The following is a 27778-nucleotide window of genomic DNA, read 5'->3' as shown; positions in this document are numbered from 1 at the left end:
GAGGATGAAGAAATCTGTGATACTATTGGGAGCTTCGTGTGAATTTTGAGGGTGCAGACGGCATGCCTTGCAATGCTGCAGGGAGTTTCACAGGGTGTAGGGAGAGGACCTTGCTGTGTTGTGTGTGAAACGAGGTGGTGAAAGAGCCCTTACAATTATTTCCCTAGGGAGTCGAGTAGCCTTATATGCTCTCTCTCCTTACTGGGGTCTCCTCTGGAGCTAGAAGGCAAAAGCTTTTCACATTGGTAAATACTTACTTTAAGGCCAGGTAGACCAGGGCGGCCAGGGTTTCCATGGGGACCAAGAGGACCCTAAAAAAAAAGAAAAAAAGAAGGCATAATAAATCTATACAAATCAACGTTATTCAATATGGATGGAGCCAAAACCCCAGCTCCAAGCACCCCCGAACTTTGAGGAAGCTCAGATCCAGGCTCAGTCCAATCCCCAGGAATGACACGGGTCTTGATTGTACTAGAAAGGTTTTGCTATACCTGCAAACCCTCCTAGAGGTGATCCAGGTCCCCAAACAAAATAAGCTACACTGAAAAAAGGACTTTTTTGGGGAAAAGGGGGCAATAACACTACATCTACACAGGGGCTTTTGCCAGAAAGCAATGTTGGTTGGAGTTTTGCACACTCTGAACCAACATAACTATGCAGGCAATACTTTTAAGTGTAGACCAGGTCACCATCCCGAAACATCTGTAATTAACAAAAGCCATTCCTGGCAGCAGGAGGGATAGAGCTGGTGTGAGCATTTCAGTCACTCTTCCCCTCCATGGAATCAACACAGCTTCAGTTTGCTCCTCCCAGGAGGGAGGTGGCTTAAGCAGAACACTGATTAGGCAGCCCTCTTAATTAGCCAGCAGTAACAAGGAGATAACGGCACCGTGGCTGGACAGGGCTGACCCCGTTTTAGCAGATTGTTCTTGTATGGCAAATACAACTGTAACCAGACTGAGAACATGAGCAGTTTGCAATGCAGAGACACAGGGGATGCGAGGTGGTTTAAAAACCTACCTTCACATCAGTGCACAACTGCAGGAGTCTCCCACCAGAGTGCAGATTTGCAAAGTGTCAGCAACCACTTTAGAGAGCAACCCACTAACCACTTGCAACTGCATTAGCAATGGCAGTAAAGTGGTGATCTCTCTCAAGCGTGCTGGGCTTCCACATAGCTCCACTGACTTCAGTTAATACCAGGCCTCAAGTCTAAGAGCTTCTCTGCAATCGCATTTCCTATAAAAAGAAAAGGAGTACTTGTGGCACCTTAGAGGCTAAAAAATTTATTTGAGCATAAGCTTTCGTCTACGAAAGCTTATGCTCAAATAAATTTGTTAGTCTCTAAGGTGCCACAAGTACTCCTTTTCTTTTTGCGGATACAGACTAACACGGCTGCTGCTCTGAAACCTCACATTTCCTGTGTGACCTGACTTCCTCCCTCGGGACACTATTCAGTGGAGTTATGCTAGCAGACAATAGGACCTTTAAACTCCTGGCAGCCTTGGAGGTTTTGTGCTTAGCCCCAGTGCGGTACCAGGGTGTATAAAACTTAGCTATGCTTGCAGAAGTCTGTAATAGAGACATAATCCATGTCAGTCAGGGGTGTGATTGTGACCAACAGAGCTGTGCTGGCAGAAGTCCCTAGCATAGACAGAGCTGTTCCAGCAAAGCTGTGCTTTTATCAGAATAGCTTGTTTCATTCATGGGAGGTAGCTTTACTACAGCAGTATAAAGTGTGCTGTGTGGGCATAGCTGCATCCTCATCAGGAATCAAAATAGTTGCAAAAGCCCCAGAAGGAGCAGCGATTTGGAGGATCAAGAAGACCGTATATATTTAGAGCGATTTACTTGGCATTTTAGAACAAGCAGCAGGCTCGTTTCTGAGAGCTGAAATAAGGGGAAATAGAGGTACTTGCTACAATGAAATAAGGGGAAATAGAGGTACTTTATTTTAACGGTTTAACTACTTGTTTAACCTTCAGGGCACATCCCCTGAAAAGTGCTTGAAATTTTGCCTTTTTAGAGGCTCTGATGAGACTAGAATGCAAATCCATACTGTGATTGGCATATGGTAAAGTCCCTGTTTAAAATGAGCTTCAGTTTTCCCCAGTGGCACTTAAATGATTCTTTCATTTCAAAAATAGATACATCAGTGATGAAAAATATAGTCTGTGACCCTCACTCAAAAAGCTATAGCAATTTTCTCTGCCTAGATACTGGGAAAGTAGAATGAATTACATTGAAATTATAATTCACTAAAGAAATGCTACTTGAAGGGTTTGTTGAAATATAGTTGTCAGGAAGAGAAACATTAAGGAGTGTGAGACAATAGGTCCTCAAACTAATTAACTTGGAGCTCCTACTGAGCTAGGAGATTGGTAAACGTTAATATGCAAATAAGATATGTATGTATATTTGTCAGTTTCTGCTTCCTTTTGTCTCTTATGTTAAATTGGCTTTGGCTTATTTGTATAAATAAGTTAGCTTGAGCCTCAGAGAGGGGCTCACATATCTGGGTGCATTGGCAAAGTGCTTTCCTAATAAACAGAGTGGTCTGACAAATTATGTGAGTCCTGAATCTGACTTTGACAATACTAAGGGCAACTGGCACTGTAAAATACCTACAATAGATGATATATAGCAATATCTCCTTTTAAATCATTTATTAAAAGAACTCAACATGTTTTCCAAAGACTATTTAAGGAGCTATCTGGAATAAGAAGCTAAAAATAAATTATCCCAGGCTTTGTACAGAGCAGAAGCAATCTGCTAACTTTTCAGGCAGAGGTAATAATGCTGCTAAATCCCAGAACACGTTCCTGGGAGGCGTAGCAATTTGAAGAGTCAGTTCTGAAGATTCGTATTCTGCCAACATGCACAATCTCTACACCAACAGCAGAAGTACTTTCATTTACTCTTGATTTAAAGGAGGAGCATAGATTGGTGGATAAAGAGAAAGTTATTTGGCTGCTTTCTCAGCTCTGAGACAGTAATATTTGCTGTCATCACTTCTGCATGTCTGGGTCCAGATCTCCCAGGCTGTGATTTCCAAAGGAGACAAATGGAATTAGTGTCCAACTAACTAAGGAATTCAGTGCCTTTAATCGCCTTTAAAAGACACAGTTCCAATTTTTGCCCCAAATCCCTAAATGGCCCCCTCAAGGATTGAACTCACAACGCTAGGTTTAGCAGGCCAATGCTCAAACCACTGAGCTATCCCACTAGTTTTATTTAGTTTCATTAAAATTGTGAGTTTTTTATTACATCTGGTAGCATGAGCATTTGTTGAGCCAACAGATCTGTTGGGGAAGAGTTAAAACAGCTTTTGTAAAGGGAAGTCATGCCTCACCAATCTATTAGAACTTTTTGAGGGGGTCAGCAAAGACTTGGACAAGAGTAATCCAGTGGATATAGCGTACTTGGATTTTCAGAAAGCCTTTGACAAGGTCCCTCACCAAAGGCTCTTCAGCAAAGTAAGGAGTGATGGGATAACAGGGAAGGTCCCCTCATGGATCAGTAACTGGTTAAAAGACAGGAAACAATGGATAGGAAAAAATGGTCAGTTATCAGAATGGAGAGAGGTAAGTAGCAGGGTCCCCCAAGGATCTGTACTGAGACCAGTGCTCATCAGTAATTTCATAAATGATCTGGAAAAAGGGGTAAACAGTGAGGTGGCAAAGTTTGCAGATGATACAAAATTACTCAAGATAGGTAAGTGCAAAGGAGACTGCAAAGAGATCTCACAAAACTGGATGACTGGGCAACAAAATGGCAGGTGAAATTCAATGTTGATAAATGCAGAGTAATGCACATTGAAAAACATAATCCCAACAATACATAAAAACTGATGGGGTTTTAATTAGCTGTACCACTCAAGGCAGAGATCTTGGAGTCACTGTGGATAGTTCTCTGAAAACATCCCCTCAATATGCAGTGGCAGTTTAAAAAGTTAACAGAATGTTGGGAACCATTAGGAACAGGATAGATAATAAGACATAAAATATCATAATGCCGCTATATAAATCCATGGTATGCTCACTCCTGGAATACTGCATGCAGTTCTGGCCCCCCATCTCAAAAAAGATCTTTTAGAATTGGTAAAGGTACAGAGAAAAGCATTTTTGTTGCTCAGAGGTATGAAACAGCTTCCATATGGAGAAAGATTAAAAAGACTGGCACTGTTCAGCTTGGAAAAGAGACGACTAAGGGGGGATATGACAGAAATCTGTAAAATCATGAATGGTGTGGAGAGGGTTAATAGAGAAGTGTTAGTTACCTCTTCATATAACACAAGAACCAGAGGTCACCTGATGAAATTATTAGGCAGCAGGTTGGAAACAAGCATAAGGAAGTACTTCTTCACATAATGCACAGTCAATCTGCAGAACTCGTTACCAGGGGAAGTTATGAAAGCCAAAAGTATAACTGGGTTCAAAAAAGAATTAGATACATTCGTGGAGGATAGGGCCAAAAATGGATATTAGCCAAGATGGTCAGGGTTGCAACCTCATGCTCTGGGTGTCCTTAAGCCTCTGACTGCCAGATGCTGGGACTGGATGACAGGGGATGGACCACTTAACTGCCCTGTTCTGTTAGTTCCCTCTATAGCATCTGGCACTGGGAACCGTCGGAAGACAGGATACTGGACTAGATGGACCATTGGTCTGACCCAGTATGGATGTTCTTATGTACATCATCATGTTTCACAGAATGAGAAGTCTGGCAGAGCAGGGATTGAACACAGGTTTTCTCAAGTCCCAGGCTAGTGCCCTAATCATTGGACCAGTTTTCCTCGCTGTCCCTGATTAAAGCATTTTCCTAGGGTCTTTGGCATCAAGGAAATATTCAGAGCCAAATATTCAGAGCCAGAGTCAATATCTCCAACCGGGAACAGCCAATGCTGATTGACGCTGACCCAGCTTCCAGCTGGAAATGCGGAATCTATAGCTACAGTTACAGGTCTGTCATGGTGGGAAGAGAGTTACAGATAGCATAATTTTCCTGCTTGTCCGCAACTTTTTTGGTGTCTGTGACTCACCCTGCAGCAGCGGCTGCTGTCTCATGGGTCTGGGCTCAGCTCCCCTTCCCACTCAGACCAAGATTAGGGTTGTGGTGCCGGGGCGGAGGGTGCTGCTACGGATGGTCGGTGCCTACATGTCTGTCAGGGCATTTTTAAACAAAAATCATGGAGCAGTCACTAAATCCGTGACTTTTACTAAATTCACTATGACTGCTCTGTGATTTTTTATTTAAAAAATGCTGTAACAAATCTGTAGCCCTATCTATGGCTAAACTTCCAGTCAGAAATTCATGGGCTAACAAATAATGTACCTAACACAGTTCATAGGCAGACTTTTCCAGCACAACTGTAGGAAGCATTAACCAAAAGCCAGCCTGAAAAGGGGACCAGTCTTCAGTCCAAGCAAAGGCCTGCAAGATCAGAATTCTCAACACCCAGTGATAAGATATGCAATAAGATAAACACCCAGATCCCTAGTTTAAGGGGTTGTTCCTATACTATTGAATTCAATAAGAGTTTTAGCATTAACTTCAGTGGGATCAGAGACATAGGGAGGTGAACAGAACATGGGGTTAGCAAGATCAAAATAGGAGACATCCATCTCACTCGAAATCTCCAAAGCATCCCAGTCTGACTAAGTGGAAGGCAATGTGCTGCTGGTGTAGTGGGAAGTCCAACCCAGTAACCAGGGCATGGCAGTGATCAAGCCCAAAGGTTATGAGAGTCTCATTTAAAATGTATAGTGCAGCTATGGAGAGACAAGGGCGTAGTCTGGCAAGAGTCCTAAAATGGTAAAAAATAACTGATTTTGATATGTTCCAACACGGTTAGCCCTTTAATCTAAGTTTACACCCACATTCTTGGCAGAGGAGAAAGAGTCAGCATGGTACAGCTAACCATGAGCAGAGTAACAAAACGTACAGGACAGCATCTGCCTCCGGAGCTTTGAGCAGCAAAAATCTGAACAGGCAGGCCCTAGGATTTAAGCTACGCACCTGTCTATAATGGCAATGGAAGTAATTGGTGGAACTTTAAACTGCACCCTCCAAGCCCACATACACATGCCCAGATCAGTGTTAAGATGCTATATGGAGATGGTCTCTGTGTTCTGCCAGCCCGTGGGTGCATTTATTCCTCACCTAGCTTATTGTTCCTCTCCAATCCCACAGGCAACTTTCACTCCTCTTTCATACCGTCTCACCATCAACCACCTCTCGCCTTTCATCAAGTCTGCCCATAGGCAACTACAAACAACCCACCCCAGCACGCAGCAAAAATGAAAAAAGAAACCACCACACCTAATTTCAATTAATCTATCTCAGAAACAAGTGCCCTTATGCATAGCACATGTCCCAGTGACACGTACCCCAATCAAACCACTAATGGAGCTAACAGCCCCTCTGCAACCCAATCAATCCTAAATATAACAATGTGTGTCTCAGATGTTCATGGAGCCATTCTATTATCTCCTGTAGCCAATGGCAGATGCAACTACCCCTTCATTTACACTGATCCCAACAGCGACTATTCAGCTCATTACGCTTCTCTTTCAGCTATAATAAGTGATCACGAAAGGCGGTGACGCTCCAACTCTGTAGAATCAGCCGGTCCAAGTATAAACTCCTGCCTAGCAAACATTCCAAATCAGAGGGCGTTTGCTAATAAACCAGGACATCTTTCACCTTTAGGACATGGCTATGAATATAAGGATAGTAATAAACAAGTCACTGTCATCTAATAGCCGTGGGGCTGCCTATGCAACCTCCTTGTCTCAGTTGAGTCTTTGCTGCTCAGGTGTCCATCTCTCCACCATCACAAGCTGCATGCTTATAGGCAATTTCAACAGAGTGCCCTATGATTAAATGGATATGGGGAATGACGTACCCTTTCACCTCTAAAACTTATCCCTTGACCAGAACTCCGGAACATAGACACTTAGGTCATAATCTCTTTGGAGCAAGGACTGTCCTTTTGTTCTGTATTTGTACAGCACCTAGCACAGTGGGGTGTTGGTCTATGACAGGGGCTCCTAGGTGCTACCACTATACAAATAAATAATAATGGATGGTAGGAAAACCAGCAGCCTCCCAAGTCTATAGTGCTCTCAATCTTGTCCCTCTCTCTCACACTGAAGGCACAAAGAATGTATAAAAAGCCAAAGCAAATCAAAGCCCCTTCTCAACTGCACAATCTCATCCTCACCAACCCTTAGCCACTCCAGTAAGACCAGTTTTAACTACTCCCACCTGAACTAACCACTCACAGAGGGAACTTCACCAAAGGCATATTTAGGACAGCTCCTAGGCAAAGGGACCACATCAGACTACTAGCACGAAACAACTACAGCTGCAACATTTGATGCTCCAATCCCAGTTAACTGCCTGTTATATGACATGTTGAAAGGCAGCTTCTTCTCATCAAACCAACAGTCTCAGAGACATCCATCCCCCTATCAACACGCACCTCACAAAGACAGTGTCTGTCCAATCTTCCTTTCAGCTAACTACTCCTGTGTTACTCAGCCTAATCCAGTTTTCATTACCCTCCCCTTCCAGACCATCAGGATTACCTATCCCTAATCAGTATCTCCCAGACGTAGCCATCTTTCCATAGATGAGCTGTGCTAGAGCTAGTTGCTACCCTCTATTCATGCTCTTTTAGATTAAACCCTACTTCTTTCCCCTTCAACTAAAAGGGTCGGTATATACTCATAAGTATTATGACTATATGTAATCATCATCATCATCTCATTTCTCTTTTCTTTGCATCGGATGGGACAACATTGAGTCCACCAAGTTAGGAGCTGAAATTCTACCAGCCTCTATGTTATTCACACACACAATCTTGGCTCACTCTCGGCACTGCTTAAACAATAAAACCCAGCAACAAGTCGATTTATATCTGAAGTCTTCCAGCCTCGGCACCAGAAATTCCATGGAAAGTTTTATCATGGGACACTGTTTTAATCATCAGCAGTCACCAGAGGATCAGCAGCATGGAAACCAGGCACTGAACACAATCCCTCAATGTGTTCTGAAAATGGGGTGGGGTAAGGGGGTTCCCAAATGTGGCTGGGCTTGTAATCTGGATGGAATGCCACCTCATGTGAAAGCTATCTACTTGTGAACTCCACAGCGCCAGCCAGTTCATCTCTGCTACATGGGCAGAGATGGGACCCATCTCACAGAAACTCTTTTATTTGTACTGGTTCACAGCCTGCACAAATTAACAAAAGTGCAACTGTGTGCAATTCCCCCCATTAAAAAACTCACGCAAAATGCTACAGCGCTTCATCCAAACGGGACAGCTACTCATTGAAAACTCATTATACTTGGGGGCTTCACAATGTAAAGCAGCTTTTCTGCTCCTGACCTCCAGATTCCACTCTGACCTTTGGCTTGCTGAAAAATGAGCTAAATATTTGAAATGAGGCCAAACAAACTGTTTCTTTAAACACTTCTACTTAGAAACTGGAAAACCTTCCTAGTGGAATGAGGAGATTGGGACAATCTTTACAGAAGATTGAAATTTTATCATCTTGGGGGGAAAAGCCCCATTTTTGAAAAAGATTAGGATTATTTTTTTGCAACCAAAGACAAGATGTAGCAATGAAATGCTACAGCAGGAGCTTGGAATCTTCCAATGCTCTGAGGCTCATGGCGTGATGGAGGTAAGAATCAGTGAGTGCAAAAGCAACATTTTACCTACTTGCACAATGGAATTTCTCCTATTTATTGAGAGCTTAAAATTAGTGCAGAGAGTTGGCATTAAAGTCTTTTGGGTCCTATTCCCAGCTCTGCCTCTGGCTGGCTATGAGACCTTAGGCAAATCAGTTTGCCCATCTGCAAAATTGACTTTTAATGGGACTTAAGCTCCTAAGTCACTTAAGCACTTTTGAAAATTTTACCCTAAGTGTGTTTCTGTGGAAGTGAATCCAATGGCAAACTTCCCATTGGTTTCCACATGTGCAGGCTTCCTGTGCTACTCCAGAGTGCGGTTGTAAGGTTTAATTAACATTTGGAAACTGCCGCGTAAGCATTATTGCTGTGGTTTACAGCACCTTTTAACTCTCTTTCTGCAGACCTCACTAAGCCACGCACATTCTTCAGTGCAATCGAGCTGTCTGCACACAAATGTGGTACCACTTTCTAGCAGCATAGTTAAAGTGGTAGAACTTCCCTAGCATGGATGCAGTTATGTCAGTACAAAGGTGCTTTATGCTGGTACAGCTATTCCCATATCAGGTATCCTTATACCAACAGAACTGCATCCAGGCTAGGGATTGTACCAATAAAAGTATTTCAATATAAATATAAAAAATCCCACATGCCCCTAACTGAAATACCAGTTAAAAACCCACCATGTAGTGCCAGTACAAACTACAGCTGGTGAGTTCTATGCCTATCACAATTAAGTCACTGTCCAGATCTATTCTACAAACTTTCATTGGCATAGCTATATCGGTCGGGGTGAGATTGGAGACCGACAGAGCTATGCTGGCAAGAGCCCCTAGTGTGAATACAGGTATACACCGGCAATACTACGCTTCGACTGTTATAGCTTATTTTGCTCAGGAAGATTGGAAATAAGGAGCCAGCATCATGTGACCAGCCAGCTCTCCATAAACCAACAGTGGGCCACCAACCGTAGAAAAGAGAAAGCCACTCAGAGTTATTTTTACGCTGTCCAATAATCATGGGGACCATGGGGGTCACCCCGCAGACTTGTATAAAGAAGTGGAAATACTGTGCTGTATCAATAGGACATTGTCACCCTGTGGAATTCACTGCTGCAGGTGATCAGAGTCAAAGGCCGTGGCAGGTTGCTGAGGAGATGGCTAATTTTGTAAGCATTAACAACACAGAAGTTATCCAAGCTATGATGAGAGCACCATGCCTCATCAGGCCATAAACTGCAGAGGAAAGGAAGAAACCCTTCCTGCTCTCAAAATGTACAACATTGCAAAGCTAGTTACATGCATCGTTCCTCCTCCCCCTAAAATTTCAGGGGCTAGCCTCTCTGCTAGAGGCAGGATACCTCACTTGATAGACCAATGGGCCGATCCAGTATGGGTCTTGTTGTAGCAGGGACAAGGTCTGTGTAGCTTCAGAGGAATTTCATAGGACATCCAGGTTAAGCAAAAAGGAAAAAAAAAAATCCTCTCTGGGGTTGATTATTTATTTTTTCAGGGTTCTTTTGCAACCAAAAAAGAAGAACCCCTCTAAGCCCATCCTACTGTCTGGCCACATTCCCTTCCTGCAGTGCAAATCCTTAAATCCCAGAACCGTTAACGAAGACAAAACAACAATACACGCAGGGCAGTTCTTCTGTCTTTAGTGCTCCAAGTCCAGGCATTTATACCGCCACCCCTTTCTCTCTCCTGAAATTAGGCTCAGTTTCAAAGAGCTGAGCCAGCCAAACTAGGCTCAGCTGCATCTGATTACTTCCCAGCTGGGATTTCCATCCTGAGTTGATGAGAACCCCCTGGCTGGGATTTAACTCAAGAAGTTACACGTGACTGTCAGGGGCTTCCCTGCTGAAGCAGGCTGTGCCATGGATGGGAGGAGGACACTGAAAGACCTGCTCAGAGCCTTAACAACACTTTTTCCCCCGCTTTTAATGCCACTGAAATTTCAAAGCTCAGTTTTGTTAAGCTGGAGGAATTTGGATATGTGCGCACAGGAAAGCTGGGGCCTCCAGACCTTGGATTAAGTTTACGTACCATAAGGGTATGTCTACACTTCAAGCTGGGTTTGTGCTTCCCAGCTCCAGGAAAGTTATTTTCACTAGCTCTCAGCAAGCTAGCACACTAAAAATAGAACACAGGCCATGGCCAGTGCAGGCAGTGGGAGAGGCTAGCCACCCAAATACGTCCCTCGCCGCTCATGCCCCTGCAGCTGTCTTCTGTTTTTATTACGCTAGCTCCAGGAGAGCTTGCAGGATGAGGTCTCCTTGAGCGGGAAATCACACTCCCAGCTCCAAGTGTAGACATCCCATTGTGCTCACTAAGCTCTGCTGGAGACCTGCAGTAAGGATAACGAGCCGGGGAAAGCAGAGACTTTCAGCCTTAACTGGTAATTTTCCACAACTGCAGGCTTATAGGAGAACCCAGTGTTGGTATTTAAGCATGGTCTGTGCTAATGTGTATGTCAATAAAGGATTATGTAAAATATGTACCTGGAGTCTTGTAAAACCACTGCTGGGTCACTCTATTTGCCAGAAGGGGGAATAAAAGGTAGCTATGCCTGCCTATGACATGGATTGCAACGCGCAGATCTCTGCACAAAACATCAGCTGTATCTGTGCAAAATGTTACCCAGTATTGTGAAGGCAACAGTACAAAACAATAGCTAAATGCTTGGATCTCTCAGTGCCCATGCTGCAAAAGTGGCAGTGCAGAACAGTGATGTAAATAAATAACCTGTATTGAAAACATCAGGCCTGGTCGTCCTTTACACGAAGGTCCCTTTACATCATCCTGGCTGCATAAGGGGGCCTTAAAGTGGGCATAAATTACACTTTAAGGTCCCTTTACATTGACAGAGTGGAGGAAAGGGGCCTTAGTGTAAATGAGAATCAGGACCCATTATAGAAGTGCTTAAGAGCTCCTGGAATGAAAAATTTGCAACGGAAGAGCAGACATTAGTTAGCTAATCCTCACCCCTCCTGTTAGTTAAGCGAATGCGGTATTACATCCCTGTGTGACTCCTCTGTTACAAATGGGGTTAAATGACTTCCCTTAGGTCATGTGAGTCAGTGGCAGAATCCCAGTTAGAATGGAGGCATCTGCTCTAAGCACTAGATATGCTGCCTTCCTCTGAACTGCATGTCTTTGCACGTACCAGCACAGAATACTTCTTGTTGTTGTATGAATCACTGTGAATGACATTCACATGCTGGTAAGGCACTACCTGTGCCCATAACTAGCTAACAAACTACTTGGGCCCTGGGGCTCCACCCATGTGTGTTTAACGCTATCTGTGCCACAGAGGAGAAGTGGTTCAGGGGCAGCTATGGGCACTCAGCTTCTTTGGGGGGAAAAAATCAGGCCATTCCCTTTTACTAGTACAGAAATGGGGTACACTTATCCACGCCCATTTACCATGAATTCCACTGGAACGTAACACAAGCGCCCTCTGGCACTGCCCTGTTTTCAGCCCTCAGAGCCAGCTTTGAAAGGCCTCATGTGGGGCTGACTCATCTTTCCAGCCAAAGTTCCCTCTGGTACCAGTGGGAACTCTGGCAACTCAAGTAGGGTGACCAGACAGCAAGTGTGAAAAATCAGGACAGGGGTGGGGGGGTCATAGGAGTCAATATAAGAAAAAGACCCAAAAATCAGGGCTGTCCCTATAAAATCGGGACATCTGGTCACCCTTAGCTCAAGGGTCAACTGAAAGAGGTGACTTGATCATGATATTAAATGATCCTTCCTTCCCTTCCCGCCCTAGAGGCCAAGGGCTCCAATTCCCCCAGCTCAGCATGCAAGAGAGTGAGTTCAGGATCTACACTCAGCTCTGCGCTTTGGGACAACATTGTGCTACCACAAGAATCACCATCTATTGTTAAAAACACAGCCAGGTATACAATTGCCCAGTACTGCAGTAGCTGCTGCTGCCATTGAGTTAATGCTAAAAGTTTTGTGTAACTTAGCTGACTACAGGGCTCAAAAAACCCAGGTGTTTCATGGGATGAGGCATTTCCCAAGGATGGCTCTTGTGACTCTTAGTCATGTTTGTATCTGAATTTAGCAGATATGGGGTAGGAAGGAAAATACATGGAAGATATTGAAGACTAGGTTAGAGATTTTGTACTAGATTCTGAAACAGATAAGAAGCAGGTCAGAGAGGACCTTTCTCTGGATCCGCCACAGCTAAGCTGAGTGGAAAACTATTATAATGAATTTTATTATAGGTGCCGCTCAGATAGCATTGTGTGCAATGGCAAAATTCAGAGGTGACAGGAAGTAGGTCTGGAGACCTGGCACATAAAGGCCAGAGAAGAAGCATGGTCAAACCTAATGTCTGTGCGTGTTTTGTAACAATAAAAGGTTGGACACCAAAGAGAAAGTGGGAAGATAAGGACAGAGAGCAACAGTCCAACCGATAGGCTAATGCCAAACCTCAGGTCAGGCTGCTCTTTCCCCAGACCCTGGCAGGAGAAGTTCAGCCTGCTGAAAATCTTGGATAGGGGAGGGGGAAAGGAGGGAAGCCAATCTTTGCTCTAAACTGTGCCAGACCTCAACAGCTGTGCTCGAAGTGGTCACTAGCTCAGTCACTACAGTGATCACCATGTGTTGGCATGGAGAATAGCAGCACAGAAAAACAAGATGCCAGCAATAAGGTGCAGGGGTAGACACAAAAAGCCACTTACCCGTGGGCCTCTCTTGCCAGGTGGGCCTGGTAAGCCTGGTAGACCTGCGGGGCCCTAGAAAAGAGGTAAAGAAATATTATTTACAGTTATACAGAAGACCGTGCTTCTTCTGACACAGTTCTGAAAGAGCCAGAATCTAACTGTTTGGAGCAGGAGTAAGGAAGAAAGACCAGTCATGGCACAAAGCCCAGAGTTTCCATGCAACTTATGCTACTGCTGTAAAGGAATAAAAACTATGCACACCAGTCTCAGAACTATGTATTTCAATAGAGCAGAGACAAAGCATTCTCATCTTGCTGCTGTAGTCTTTATTTCTCTAATCACAGCTGTGTTTCAGTTTCCTGGATTATGCGCTGTAACATAATAGAGGTAACACAAACTGCATCTCAATGTTGAAAGAAGCAGGCACGTTGTGTGTTATATTATACAAAAGCTAAGGAAACAGTAATCTCTCTAGTATAGGTTCCTAGAGGAACTGTGATATTAAAGAGATAATCACACCCCAGCTCTGTACTCTCCTAGATATTATATAATATGGCAAAAGTAATAAAATTGATGTCAATGGTGGAAGTTCCTGAACATGGTGCCGCAATATCGCAGAGGTAAGTTTAGTCATGTCAAAGCAGTGGGGATTCTTGGATGCTGGGTTACAACAGAACAGAGTTAAAGGCTCCCTGCTGCACGCTGGTCTGTAACAGTTTAGGGGAACGTAACGAGGTTTAAGATGGTGAAGTAAAACTATAAAATCCTTTAAAAAGTCTATTCTCAATGGACTGGAGAATCCAAATTTCCAGCGAGAGCTGCAACTCCTAATCACTCTTGCAACCCTTTTTACAGCACTTACATTAATAATTGTTAGCTAAAGTGTCTCACTGGGGATTTATATTAAAGTAGCTTGTTATGAATGATGGGTTTTGTTTCTCGGGGGGGGGGGGGGGAGAGAAAGAGCAGGAGGCTAAAGAATCTTTGGACCCCAGCCTGAACTTTCCAACCGCTCTGGAGTCCAAAGAGCTTTTACCAAAAGGAGAACTGTGAGTGGGAGGTGATCAGATCCGCTGCCAAGCAGGTGCATGCTGTACTCCACAGTTCGGTTCCTGCTCCCTACATCCTCCCTTTCCCAAACAATTTTTTGGCAGACTAAAGTGGTGCTCTGTTCTCACAAGTTAAGAAACACTACAAAACCGACTCTGCCACTTGTGAAACAACACAGGTAACTCAGAGTCTGTGCATACTGCGGTACCAAAGGAAGAGTTAAATGTTCAAGATCCCTAACACAGATCTCAGGAATATAAACACAAATGCACCAGATAATCCTTGGAGACCCCTACTCCAAAGTCCATCCTAGGCTTTGGTTTCAAACAGTGATGGCCTGAATGCATGCATGCTAACAAAGTCTCTCCTCAAAAGAACCCTGGTGAATATTACCAATCCTCACGTACAGTAGGTAAGTGATGAGTGAATGAGTTCAGAAGAGATAAGGATAAAACTGAACCTTGGTCCAAACAAATGCAAAAATTTGCAGAGGTTAAAAAATGTACAGGTAATCCCCTTCCTCCCTCCACGCTACTAATTTGGACTGGCACGGGATGCATTAGCATTTCTCTTTCTGCAGTGTGGCTGGCTCAGGTAGAACCAGACAGTGGTGAAGATATCAAAAGAATGCATGTTCTAAAAGCGTAAGATCCTATGGCTTAATAGGGATAATGTTTCATCACAGTGGAAGTTCTAATGCACCGTCACCTACTGGTCCTATCAAATGTCAACTGCTTGCTATTCCCCTGTTCTTGAGATTTCCAGCCTCATTCCTAGTCTGAACTATTGGGCGATTATCTGATCTGAGAGATGCCCATCACATTAATGTTAATACAGTATTGCTGTTCCTTATATAAGCAGCCCCCATTGATACAACCAATCCTTATGTTAAGTTATACACACATTAGTTTAACCAGCCATTGTGTTAACTCCGAACACCACATATAATGCGATTATGCAGCTGTACAAACACATAATTGTAGACTTTTTGTTTGTTTCAGTCTGCAGAATAACTGCTCCGGAACCCAAGCTTTTGTTAAAAAATTCCCCAACCCTTGTAGCTAGGAAAATAATTATCAAAAGATGAATGAAATATAACTGATGCAGTGATATCTGAGTCTGCAGACATCCTGAAACTATTATTTCTGTGAACTGCTCCCACCCAGCTCAGAGTGTTGACTCTGAAGTATAATGATGATAATTTAAAATGTCAGTATCCACTCCTGATCATTTCAGCAGAAACATCTCATCCATTGTTGCTTGGAATAATAGTGGCACATATGAGGGGAGATAATTTCCCCCATCCCACCAACCTCCATAGCAACATCCAGTTGAAACAAAGAATTCAAACCACTCCTCCCATCACTTAAAGTCATCTCCACCTCTGCCCAAAAAGAGGGAGGAAGAAAGGAAATGCATCCCTTCTCCAAAAATTCTAACTGCATCCTGAGTACCAAAAACCAAAACCATCTCCCCCAGATAGTCTTTGGTACCAAAAGCCCTGATTCTCTGCAGGGTGCCAGAGATGCCTGCCTTCCCTCTGATAATTACTGCAACCCAGTTACACCTTTTCAATACCACAGTCTCCAAAATTTGGGGGTAATTTAAAATAAACTGAACATAAAAAACCCACAAGATACTGTACTAATTTCACTGTCAGGGAATAGGAGTCAGAACAGGGTAAACAGTGCTCCATATTCTGGGATCCCTGCTGCATAATTTACCTCCTGGTTTCAACTAGGTTAGGGAATAAAAACCCAAAAATTCCACCCACAAAAATGTTCTTGTAATACATCTATATATTGAAAATACATATTCATTCTGTTGGGACTCCCAGGCACTACTGCAACACAGAGAATACAGATGATTGAAGCAAGGACCTCATACAAACCTTTCAGAGAAGAGCATCTTCTTGAGAAACTTCCAGTCCAATTTTGCTGCTTAAGGTAGTTTGGAGGAGCATTTTTCAAGTTTGCTTATTACATGCTTGCGCCCATGGCAGGATGCTGGAGGACCGTGAAACGGAAGGGTCTTATGTTCCATCATTTCTTCTCCTGTCTTCTCTTTATATATTTCCCATTACCTCCTTTCCAGCACTTTGATCCCAATTGCTCTTTTAACTTGTTCTTTGGCACCAACTTCATTTTAAACAAGCAGGACTGTTGTTTCATACTCAGTTACTGCCCTAAAACCAGATTCCCTTTGGGTGCATTTCTGCTTAAATTCATAATGATTTATGGGCCAATTATGTGAATGATTCTAAAACCATCTTAATCATTATTCTGTATATTATACTGACGATGTGGCTTTTCTGTACATGACTCATAAATTAAGGGCATTGAAACACATCGCGTGTTCTATAATATATTACAGGTTGTCAACATGGGTAGCCGTCTATGTCACAAGTAGGACTGGAAAAAGATATTTAATATTCTATTGATTTTGAGGACTATCCATATTACCAAGATTTTTTTTTTCTGATTCAGTTGGCAAGTTTTTGCAACAAAACGGAGGGAGGTCAGAGATATTCCAAAGATGGTAGTTGCAGAAAACTGGACCGATCTCACAGATTCAGAAACATATTTGATTTTGCAACAATATTCACTGGCAGCATAACTTCATACCTCTGGGTGGATGAGTGGCAAAAGGGATCAAATCTAAAACCATGAGCCTCTACTGCTTGAGCTAAAAAAAAAATGCAACTATGTTAGCCAAGGCTGTAACAGATTCATCCCCTCTATCTGTAGCCCAGCCATCACGGAAATGACAATTGAGGAGAATAGCGGTCTATAATGCAAAATAAAACCCACCCTTTCCATGAGTCTCATTCTCCACCTTTGGAAGCTTCTCCATCATCACTTAAGGGTGAAAGAAGAAATCTCTCTCTTGCCATTGTTTTTGGATTTCAGTGGGATCCTGCCAAGCCTAGTCCTGTGTATTCTCTCATGAATGGCGGACAAGAAAGCTGCCAGAGGGATCACCCCTGAAAGATGCTGAAATCCCAGTGGAGTCAGAGTGGAGAAAATGCCGAACCTTTCCGGTAGCACTCAGTAACCCCATAAAATTGCTCAGTTTGCGCCCACATCTCCGACACCCAGGCTGTAAAGGAGACCACATTTTTACAGCATAAATATGGGTGATATTTGTTTAATTAAGTATCATTTTTTCTGGTGTGCACAGAGGATGAAATTCATGTCTGGGCAGGGGGCCTGCACGAAGTCTATGCATCATTTATGTCCCATTTAAGCCCTCAAAAAGCAAAGCTTAAGTGGGACTTCAGTGGTAGCAGAGAGTTTGCGCTGGCCCTCTGCACAAGGATGAATTTCATCAGAGTCCCTGTTCTTGGTATTAAGGGCCTGACCCAAAGCCTACTGAAGTTAATGGAAAGACTCCCAGTGACTTCAAAGAGCTTTGGAGGAGTCCTGGAAAGAACTTTCCATTTCCCCACCATCCTGTTGAGGAAGCTCAAGGATCCCTGAGCTCCTTGAGAAAGTCAGAGCAAAAGCAAAAGGCTTCAGAACAAAGTTTACTTTACATCCAGGATTCACCAAACTGGTGAAAAGCAACATATGTACAATATCTTTACAAATGGTATCTTGCAAACAGTGACTGTGCCCTCTTATGTTGGGATTTTTCTGAGGAGGACATTTTAAAACTCATTCAAAACACCCCAGCTCCTCCCCTCTCTCTCCCTCTTCCCCCCCGGCCCCGCGTAAAGTTTGTGGCTTGATTATTAAACACACTCCAATTGTAGCACTAGTGTTATTCAGTGGCACCACATCCTCTTAGTGGCTTCAGACAGTTGCAGGCTGCTCCACCATACATTTCAGCATGAATAAAGTATTAAAATCCCCAATGATGCATATAAATTCAGGACACCGTTCAGGTCTCTTGGGCTTTGCTCTTGTGGCTGGCAAGAACCTATGGAATTCCTGCTTTATTGCATATGGGGAAAGGCCCCTTATATCTTGCCATATATTGTACACCCAAAAGCCCAGCAAGTGATCAGTTCGTGATCAGCAGGAGAACTCAAGTTTATTTGCACTGAGGATGCATTAATAGAATGTCATTTTCTTTTGTGGTTTTGCATACCACTTGTAGCCACGGGCTGCACGCTCATCAATTCTTGCAAGCCAAAGTCAGCCTGGGTCAGCACATGGAAGGGAGACCTGGACTTTATAGGTGCTGTGGGAAGTAGTGTTGATGAGTCAGAGGAAAGACTGCCAGCCACTGAGTCATTATTGAGCTAGTGACCTAGTATGGTGTTTGGGGGCCTTTTTGCTCCTTTTTTTCCTGCCCAGAAAAGATTTAAGACACAAATTCTCTCTCTTTGTGGTCATTAATGATCCCATGGCACTTTTGAAAAACAAAACAAGCCTGATAATCTTGGCGTTCTGGCCAAATTCCATTGTGTACAAAACAGTCCGTTACCCTAAATTCCTAAGGCGTTAATGCTGCAGTTCTAATTGCGTATGGGATGTGTCTTCATATCCTGTTGCATTAGCCCTGCTGTGGCCTGCTAAACAGCTGTTTTGCTCTACCCCAGAGGTAACTGAAGCTTATTGATTAGCAAAGGGATTCCTTCAGCACACACTTTGTATATAGCAGTTAAGTTTGTAAACAGCTTTTGGGCCAATTGGGAGGAGAGGCCCTATGTAAATCTAGGATTATGTTGATATTATTTTGTGCTATATGCAAAGACTGCAGGGCCTGATTCACCACTGCCTTGCACCTGTGTCGCCCTTTACACCTGGATAAAATGGGTGTAAAACGGTACCAAAGCAGAATGAAATAGTTATTCCTCCTGCCTAGCAGCAAAAGAGCTAGAGAGAGAGAGAGGGCACAAAGGGCCCTGTGCTCATGACAGGAGAGAGTAGAGACAATACAGCATCCTCACCCCTTTTCAGCCAGACCACTCTTGGGAGCACCACATCATTACAGTTCCTAGGTTTTAAAGCAGGATGTGGGCAGCTGGGAACTATCAGTCTTCTGGAATGGAGCCAGACCCAGGGGGAGCTGCTGTACTCAAGATGCTCCCTTCCAACATGGTAAGTTTCCAGCAGAAGTCTGCATGGGAGTCAGTGTGGCTCTCTGCAACATTAACTCATCCGCCGTGGCTTGGAGGGGGAGCATGTAAGTGCAGGGGAAGGAGCCTATGCCAGCACAGCTCTTAAGCGAGCTTATACAATGGCGGCTGAGCAGCACGCAGGGGCTCCCTCTCCAGGGATGGGCCCCATTTCTCGTCTCTTGAGGTCTGTACACCATGACTCCTCCATGCCTGCCAACAAATCCCTCCCTAGAGATTGGCAATGGACTGTTTTCAGAGCACCTTCCCAGAGTCTTCCCCTAGAGAAGGGGAGAATATCCCCAATAGTTGTCATGAAGGAACCTTCTATCAGGTAACAATTGCATGAGTTAACACCATCTCCTTCCTTCCACCCTTATGCCAGACGCAGTGCACAGTGATTGCTGGTTCTCAGCCTGCAATCTGCTTAATCAAGGCAAGATTGACTGGCTGAGATATCACATACCGGACCAGGAAGTACTGTGTTGAGAGTCTGACCTCATCAAAAATGTCTGCCCAATAACATGGAGATGGTGCCAGAGTAATTACTCAACTGTGAAGCATCTATCAGCGCTTATATGGCTACATAAATGCTAAATTAATTTCTCAACGTGTCATCTTGATTCAGTGCTTTCTGCCCCCGGGCCAATGTCGGGGTGAAACTTTCAATAAAGTGTCATACAGAGATCCCCAAATGAGTCACAGAAGATATTGTACACAGCAGCCAGCTTCGATGCAGCTATAACCTTTCCCTCTCAATGCGCTCACTTTGTTTCCAGAAGTCAAAGGGGATGAAGCCAGGCAGCGGCTTAGTTGTTCTCCTTTCCCCAGATCCAGGACCCTAACTGTTCTCTGAGCAGATGGAAACTTCTGCCTTCGATTTCCTAAGCCATCCGTGGCCTGCATCAGTCTGTTTGCTGTGATTCACAGGCTGAGTGGGATTTTCCATTCTACTTGAATAACAAGTTCTTCATGTTGGGTGGGAGAGAAAAGTAGGAAGAACAAGACTAGTATGTTCACCCTCAGACTATTTTTGGAACAAGGAGTTGGAGAGGGGAGGCCAAGCGTTCACTGGAGCCCTGAGCATCAGCTATAGATCCATCAGTTACAGGTACGTCATATTTTTGGAGAAGGGGTGCACAATCATTGATTGGATTCCTGCTACTGAAAAACAAATAAGCTTAAGGGGAAATCTCCACAAATACATCAGCTCTTCACTCATGGAGAAACAAAAGAAATTGTAGGAGACAGTTTTGTGTACACAGGGAAGTTGTGGAGACTTCCTGACTCACTGTCAACAATTGGAGGGTGTGTGTTATTTCATATATATAAAGTATATAAAAATCAAAGAGGAGTCTACAATTTCCTGACAGCATACAACCATGATGAAGTAGCAACCTTGAGATCTCAGTCACACAAAGGAACATTGGAACAAACTGAGATCTGTCTGTGACGCCGCATCCAAAATATCAGGTGACAATCAGCACCTTAGATCCAAACCTGAAATTATAACTATAGATTGGCGCCAGACCTTAAAGTTAAGCATGTGGTGTTTTCAGGATCAGGGCCATTGTTATTGGAGGTGTTACTTGTAACAATAGTCAGTACATTTGCACACAGAGGTATTGCTAACGGTGTCCCTTAAGTTTGTCTCCATTTTTCCATTGTAAACCCTTCTTTCAGTGTTTTAAGAAGTCAGCTGTAAAAATTAGCTCTGGGCTGGAACTTGGCAATCAAGGAATCTCTCTGGGAGCATCTTACTTTATATGGATATATACACACTCCCGCCCCACATTTACAATACAACAAAAATCTGAGGATCAAATATAAAGATTTTCTCAGAAGTTAGTCAGTTTAAAGATCTTGTTTGCATTGTTGTATTTTTTTAAAAAACCCAAAAAGTTAGCAGATAGTCTTTATGGTGGCCTAATTGCTTTTGGCATTACAAAACGTATGTATACTTTTTCATGGCCTACATATATATTCTTTTAAGAATGGTTAGTGTGTGTGAATGCAGTAGTTACATTTATAAGTAGGCTTGGAAGGTTTAGATTTTTGTCAGTAAATGTCAATTTCACTGTATACACACACAGGCAAAAAATATTTCCATTGATACAAACTGAAATGTACAGATAGGCAAAGTAAGAAAAAAACTGCTTGAGACCTTATTAGAGTTTGATTTAAGGATATTTACTTTGTATATTTTGACATGTGATATTGACAATTTGTGTTTTAATGGTGTGACAGGATCAGGCCCGATGGCTATAGGAGAGTAATAGAAGGCAGATATATTAGCCCCAGGCTAAATAGGTCCCTTTTCCCTGGGTAAGGTAACAGGGAAGGTTCCAGAACAATCAGGAACCCTAGAATCATAGAATATCAGGGTTGGAAGGGACCTAAGGAGGTCATCTAGTCCAACCCCCTGCTCAAAGCAGGACCAATCCTCAACTAAATCATCCCAGCCAGGGCTTTGCAAGCCTGACCTTAAAAATATCTAAGGAGGGAGATTCCACCACTTCCCTAGGTAACGCATTCCAGTGTTTCACCACCCTCCTAGTGAAAAAGGTTTTCCTAATATCCAGCCTAAACCTCCCCCACTGCAACTTCAGACCGTTACTCCTTGTTCTGTCATCAGCTACCACTGAGAACAGTCTAGATCCATCCTCTTTGGAACCCCCTTTCAGGTAGTTGAAAGCAACTATCAAATCCCCCCTCATTCTTCTCTTCCGCAGACTAAACATCCCCAGTTCCCTCAGCCTCTCCTCATAAGTCATGTGTTCCAGTCCCCTAATCATTTTTGTTGCCCTCCGCTGGACTCTTTCCAATTTTTCCACATCCTTCTTGTAGTGTGGGGCCCAAAACTGGACACAGTACTCCAGATGAGGCCTCACCAATGTTGAATAGAGGGGAATGATCACGTCCCTCAATCTGCTGGTAATGCCCCTATGTATACATCCCAAAATGCCATTGGCCTTCTTGGCAACAACGGCACACTGTTGACTCATATCCAGCTTCTCGTCCACTGTAACCCCTAGGTCCTTTTCTGCAGAACTGCTGCCGAGCCATTCGGTCCCTAGTCTGTAGCGGTGCATGGGATTGTTCCGTCCTAAGTGCAGGACTCTGCACTTGTCCTTGTTGAACCTCATCAGATTTATTTTGGCCCAATCCTCTAATTTGTCTAGGTCCCTCTGTAGCCTATCCCTACCCTCCAGTGTATCTACCTCTCCTCCCAGTTTAGTCTGATCTGCAAACTTGCTGAGGGTGCAATCCACACCATCCTCCAGATCATTTATGAAGATATTGAACAAAACTGGCCCCAGGACCGACCCTTGGGGCACTCCACTTGATACCGGCTGCCAACTAGACATGGAGCCATTGATCACTACCCATTGAGCCTGACAATCTAGCCAGCTTTCTATCCACCTTATAGTCCATTCATCCAGCCCATACTTCTTTAACTTGCTGGCAAGAATACTGTGGGAGACCGTGTCAACAGCTTTGCTAAAGTCAAGGAACAACACGTCCACCGCTTTCCCCTCATCCACAGAGCCAGTTATCTTGTCATAGAAGACAATTAGATTAGTCAGGCATGACTTGCCCTTGGTGAATCCATGCTGACTGTTCCTGATCACTTTCCTCTCTTCTAAGTGCTTCAGAATCGATTCCTTGAGGATCTGCTCCATGATTTTTCCAGGGACTGAGGTGAGGCTGACTGGCCTGTAGTTCCCAGGATCCTCCTTCTTCCCTTTTTTAAAGATGGGCACTACATTAGCCTTTTTCCAGTCGTCTGGGACTTCCCCAGATCGCCATGAGTTTTCAAAGATAATGGAGACAATTAAGACAGGCTGATTAGAACACCTGCAGCCAATCAAGAAGCTGCTAGAATCAATTAAGGAAGGCTAATCAGGGCACCTGGGTTTTAAAAAGGAGCTCACTTCCGTTTGTAGTGTGTGTGTGAGGAGCTGGGAGCAAGAGGCACTAGGAGCTGAGAGTGAGAACGCGGACTGTTGGAGGACTGAGGTGTACAAGCATTATCAGACACCAGGAGAAAGGTCCTATGGTGAGGATAAAGAAGGTGTTGAGAGGAGGCCATGGGGAAGTAGCCCAGGGAGTTGTAGCTGTCGCACAGCTGTTCCAGGAGGCACTCTAGACAGCTGCATTCCACAGGGCCCTGGGCTGGAACCTGGAGTAGAGGGCGGGCCCGGGTTCCCCCCAAATCCTCCCAACTCCTGATCAGACACAGGAGGAGTTGCCCTGGACTGTGGGTTCAGAAAAACTGCCAAGCTGAGGGCTGCCGTGAAGCTCCAAGGCGAGCAAATGCGCCAATAAGCGCAAGACCCACCAAGGTAGAGCAGGAACTTAGTCACAATGGTTATAAAGCTTTAACTTTCTGAATCTCAACATCTACTGTCATTAAATAATTATTGTCAGACTTCGCCATAAATTTCCCACAACTGAAAATTTAAATAGATAAAAATAGAAAAAATGCTTAAAACAAACATCAATATTATCCATCAAAATTATTTTAAAAATGGAATGCTGCAAAGCCTATTTAGAAAGAAATTCTGCGTACATTTTAAATGTGTATTATTTTAAAAAGAAATGATTACCCCATAAAAATATTGACGCTCTCTAAAGTGCTTTCTCCATTATTCCATTTGTTTTACCGGTCCCTTGTTTGAAAATATGCATTGTGTATACAATGGCCAAGTTTTTCAAAAAAGGCTAGTTATTTCTGAAAAGACAACTTGAGACACCTGCTTTTCTGAAAGAACTCAGTGGACCAGTCCCAAGGGACTGGGATGTGGGGGAGAGAGCAGAGAAATCAAGCCACTTTAAAGGTGTCATGATGGGCACCCAAAAATCAGTAGTCACTTCTGAAAATATTAACCAATGGCATTATTTCGTTATCATCAGATTTTGTAGGGTGCCCATTAGGGTGGTGTCTGGGTGCCTTTACAAGATTTAAATTGCGACAACACACTAAGGCTGTGATTTTTATAGGAGTCAAGGCACCCAGCTCCCATTGTTAGGTGTCTAACTCCCTTAAGTGCTGTTGAAAATCCCAGCCTATGGGAGTTTCCAACCAATCAGCTAGGATTTTAGGGTTTGATTTCAATGGGAACTCAGCACCACATAGGATCAGGCCCTTAACTACTTAGGAAGATGCAAGGCTCCCTGGAGTAGGGACTCTCTTCTCGCTATTGGCTCATACAGTGCCTAGCACAATGGAGCCTTGACAGGTGTCCCTAGGTGCTTGTGTAATAAAAAACATTATTAGGGAAGGTCTGGAAATAGAAATGCATCTTGCAGCTCATCCTAAAATCTGCCAGGTTCACATTTTAAAAGCACTTTAAATACAAAAATATTGAAGTTGGGCCATTTCTGTGATATTCAAAACAAGGAGTATTTCTAAACTACATTTGAAATATATTGCACCCCACATTTTAACTGGCTGGTTTTGTAATATTACAAATAGACTTCTTAAATTGCCATACATTGAAAGGGATGCACAATGCATTGGTTAAGCCCAGAACAGAAGATATCGAAAACGCATGTCTGTAGAGTGGCACAAAGGAAACACACTGGAGATTCTAAGTCAATGCTGACACCCTTATCAACTTCTGCTGTTCACATCATATCAAGCCTGTTTAGGGCAGAGATAAGTCCAAACAACTTTGGAGAAGTTCAGATACGAACCTGGTAGCTCAGGCATCTCTAGTTTAACAACAATATTTAGGACTTACGTAAACCACCTCATAGTACTTTACAGAGCTAGGTAAACATTATCCCCTTTTTATAAGTGGAGAAATGGAAGACCAGAGAGGTGAAGTGACTTGCCCAAGGCAGGCCTAGCAAGTTGATAGCAGATATGACCCTTGGTCTGGGAATCCTATTCACTGGACCACACCATGAATATATTTAAAAACTTGAACTTACCGGGGGACCTTGGTCTCCTTTAGATCCAGGAAGTCCCAGTAAAAATGGAAATAGGGTGGGTCCAATGGGGTCAAAGACCTGAAACCCATCAACAGCAGCAGGAGTTGTGAGGTTGAAGGCTTGCACACTGGTTCTGAAGGTACGATGAAAAGATCCAGGGGTTGATTTGGTGTACAGTAGAGGAATTAGGCTAGGAACGGATTTCTTGGTTGGTAGTGGCAATAGCATTTTTGGAATGGGTCCACTGGTCAGGTTCTCCGGGTTTTGTTTCATGGTCATGGGATGGATGTCTCTAGATGTGTTTTCAATCTTCTTCCTCATTGGCTTTACAGTGCTGAGGGTTTCAGAGGGCTTGGTGGAAGTTTTTTGGTTGATCATCTTTTTGGTCTTTTGCTCCAATTCTTTCCTGCTGATGGCAATGGAGTTTTGGCCAGCAGGCAGGATGTTTCTGACAGCGGGAATGGAGTGTTTCTGTGAACTTGCATTGGAAGAGGGTTGGGAAATCCTGAGGGCTGCTGTAGTAGTCCGAGAGTGCGAATGGACCGGCAGCTGCATATCAATACTCGGTGGAACGGTAGACCGCACAATTGTAACCTTGGCTGCTTTGGTTGTCAGCCTGGGAGACAGCAGCTTATATGGGACCAAGGTGGTGGACGCTGTAGCTGGAGTCTTGAGGGGTGTTGTGACCTTGATGAGCTCTGATGTTGATATCACAGTGGTCAGGTTCTTCAAACCCTGTAGCAAGAACTTAGTCTGCAGAGAGGCCATTGGGGAGGCGCTGGGATCCCTGGGCAAGAGTGGGACAAGCGGGGGCAGATTCGGCCGGAAGGTGTCCGCTTGCCTGCACTGTTTTTTCAGGTATTTACAGTAATTATGAGCTGCCTTGGCGGAAGGATAAATATCAAACTGGCAAATGGCGCCTTCAAACTGTATCGAGTGCTGGTTCATTTTCCCTAAGAGAAAAGACCCTTGTGGATCCAATGCCTCGTTTTTTTTAAAATGCAAATCCGCATGTACTCTTTGCTTCCCACAAGAAGTAACTAAAGTGACCATCTGGCCTCGGATGTCAATGGCCATGTTATGCCAGTGGCCATCATGAACACTGTAATCAAAATATACAGAATGCTTGTGGCCTACGTACACAATGACCTTCCCGGGGATGAACTGGACCCCCAGCTCCAGTTTTTTCTTCTTGCTCTTGACAGAGAATAGAAAAGCATTGTTGATGCGGTGGGAGCACAAGCTCAGGACTAGGGTCAAGTCTGTGCCAAAGGCAGCGGGGATGATGGTACTAATGGGTGCCTCGATGCGTGCTCGCTTAGTGAAGATGACCCCCGATTTGAAAGGGATAACCCCCTGAGGAACCGAGCGTGATGAAGACAATCCGCTCAATGGCTTCTTCCCTGCCAGGCCCAGTCTTTGAAGAATGTCCACATCTGAAAAAGAGGGGCAAAGAGCATGAGTACCCAGGCAAACCCAGGGCCTGATCCAACACCATCTGAGTCAACAGGAATCTTTCCAAGGGCACCATGGGCAGTTGATTGGACCCCCAAATGCAGTGGATTATAGATTGTGCCTACCTTCCTCTCCACTCAAAACTGTTTTAAGACAGTCAGGTCATGGATGCATCTATTTTGTCTTGATTTCCAGGCTAGGAGCCCATACAGTGGCAGTTCAGTATCTCATAGGAATTGCCATAATGGACCAAAATCATGGTCCATCCAGCCCAGTATCCAGTCTTCAACAGTGGCCCAGTAACAGATGTTTTGAAGGAAGGTGGAAGAAAACCCAGTCACAGCAGACAGTTTGGAAGATAACCTTCCCCCATGGAATGTTTCCTCCTAAGCCCCAATATCACACATTTGGGATTAAATGTTGGATATGACCATTTGGCAGAAGTTGAGTTATGACTTGACGTAGCTGGACGTTTAATAATAAAAAAAATGATTTGAGACTAAGATTTCTTTTCCACTTAGGGTAGAGAGCAGAATTTTATGGAGTGGAGACCCATAATTCCATCTTTCCAGACACACCAGCTCCATCACTTGAGACAGACCCATAGCCTTTGATGATACTGTATGGTGTTAATAGTTTTGTTTTTGTTTTTTTTAAAAGAGAAAGTAACCCCGGGCATGGGAAGGCTGCATCTAGGCTTAACCGAGCCACTGAAGGTATCACCTTGTAGCATTAGTTAAAATGGATGAGCACACAGCTTTAAATTTTGTACAAAAGTTGGAGGGACCATACATGTATATGAAGTGTTATGAACGTGAACTTGGATGTTAGCTGAATAGGCTCATGTCCACTAGCCTGGGTGAGAGGCATGCAATGGGCAGATTGAGGCAGAA

The 27778-nt window shown here is 43.8% G+C and overlaps 1 protein-coding gene across 6 annotated transcripts in view; it reads right to left on the bottom strand.

The window, feature by feature from the left end:
• The window catches only part of LOC102932197 (collagen alpha-1(XXVII) chain B), a 299945-nt gene that overhangs the window by 185238 nt on the left and 86929 nt on the right, over window positions 1–27778 (bottom strand). For all 6 annotated transcript variants that reach the window (XR_006286160.1, XM_043530414.1, XM_043530416.1 and 3 more), the window contains 3 exons: window positions 25431–26866; window positions 13394–13447; window positions 258–311 (listed from right to left, as the gene is read on the bottom strand). Coding sequence is in view for 5 of the 6 variants with exons in the window: in XM_043530414.1 (XP_043386349.1) it covers window positions 258–311; window positions 13394–13447; window positions 25431–26866 (1544 nt within the window). In the remaining variant the exon portion in view is untranslated. The remainder of the gene's footprint in view (window positions 1–257; window positions 312–13393; window positions 13448–25430; window positions 26867–27778) is intronic.

This window comes from Chelonia mydas, chromosome 16 (genome assembly GCF_015237465.2).
Source record: "Chelonia mydas isolate rCheMyd1 chromosome 16, rCheMyd1.pri.v2, whole genome shotgun sequence".
NCBI classification, from domain to species: Eukaryota; Metazoa; Chordata; order Testudines; family Cheloniidae; genus Chelonia; species Chelonia mydas.
The sequence above is the reverse complement of the archived record's forward strand: the minus strand, read 5'-3'. Positions and strand labels throughout refer to the sequence as shown.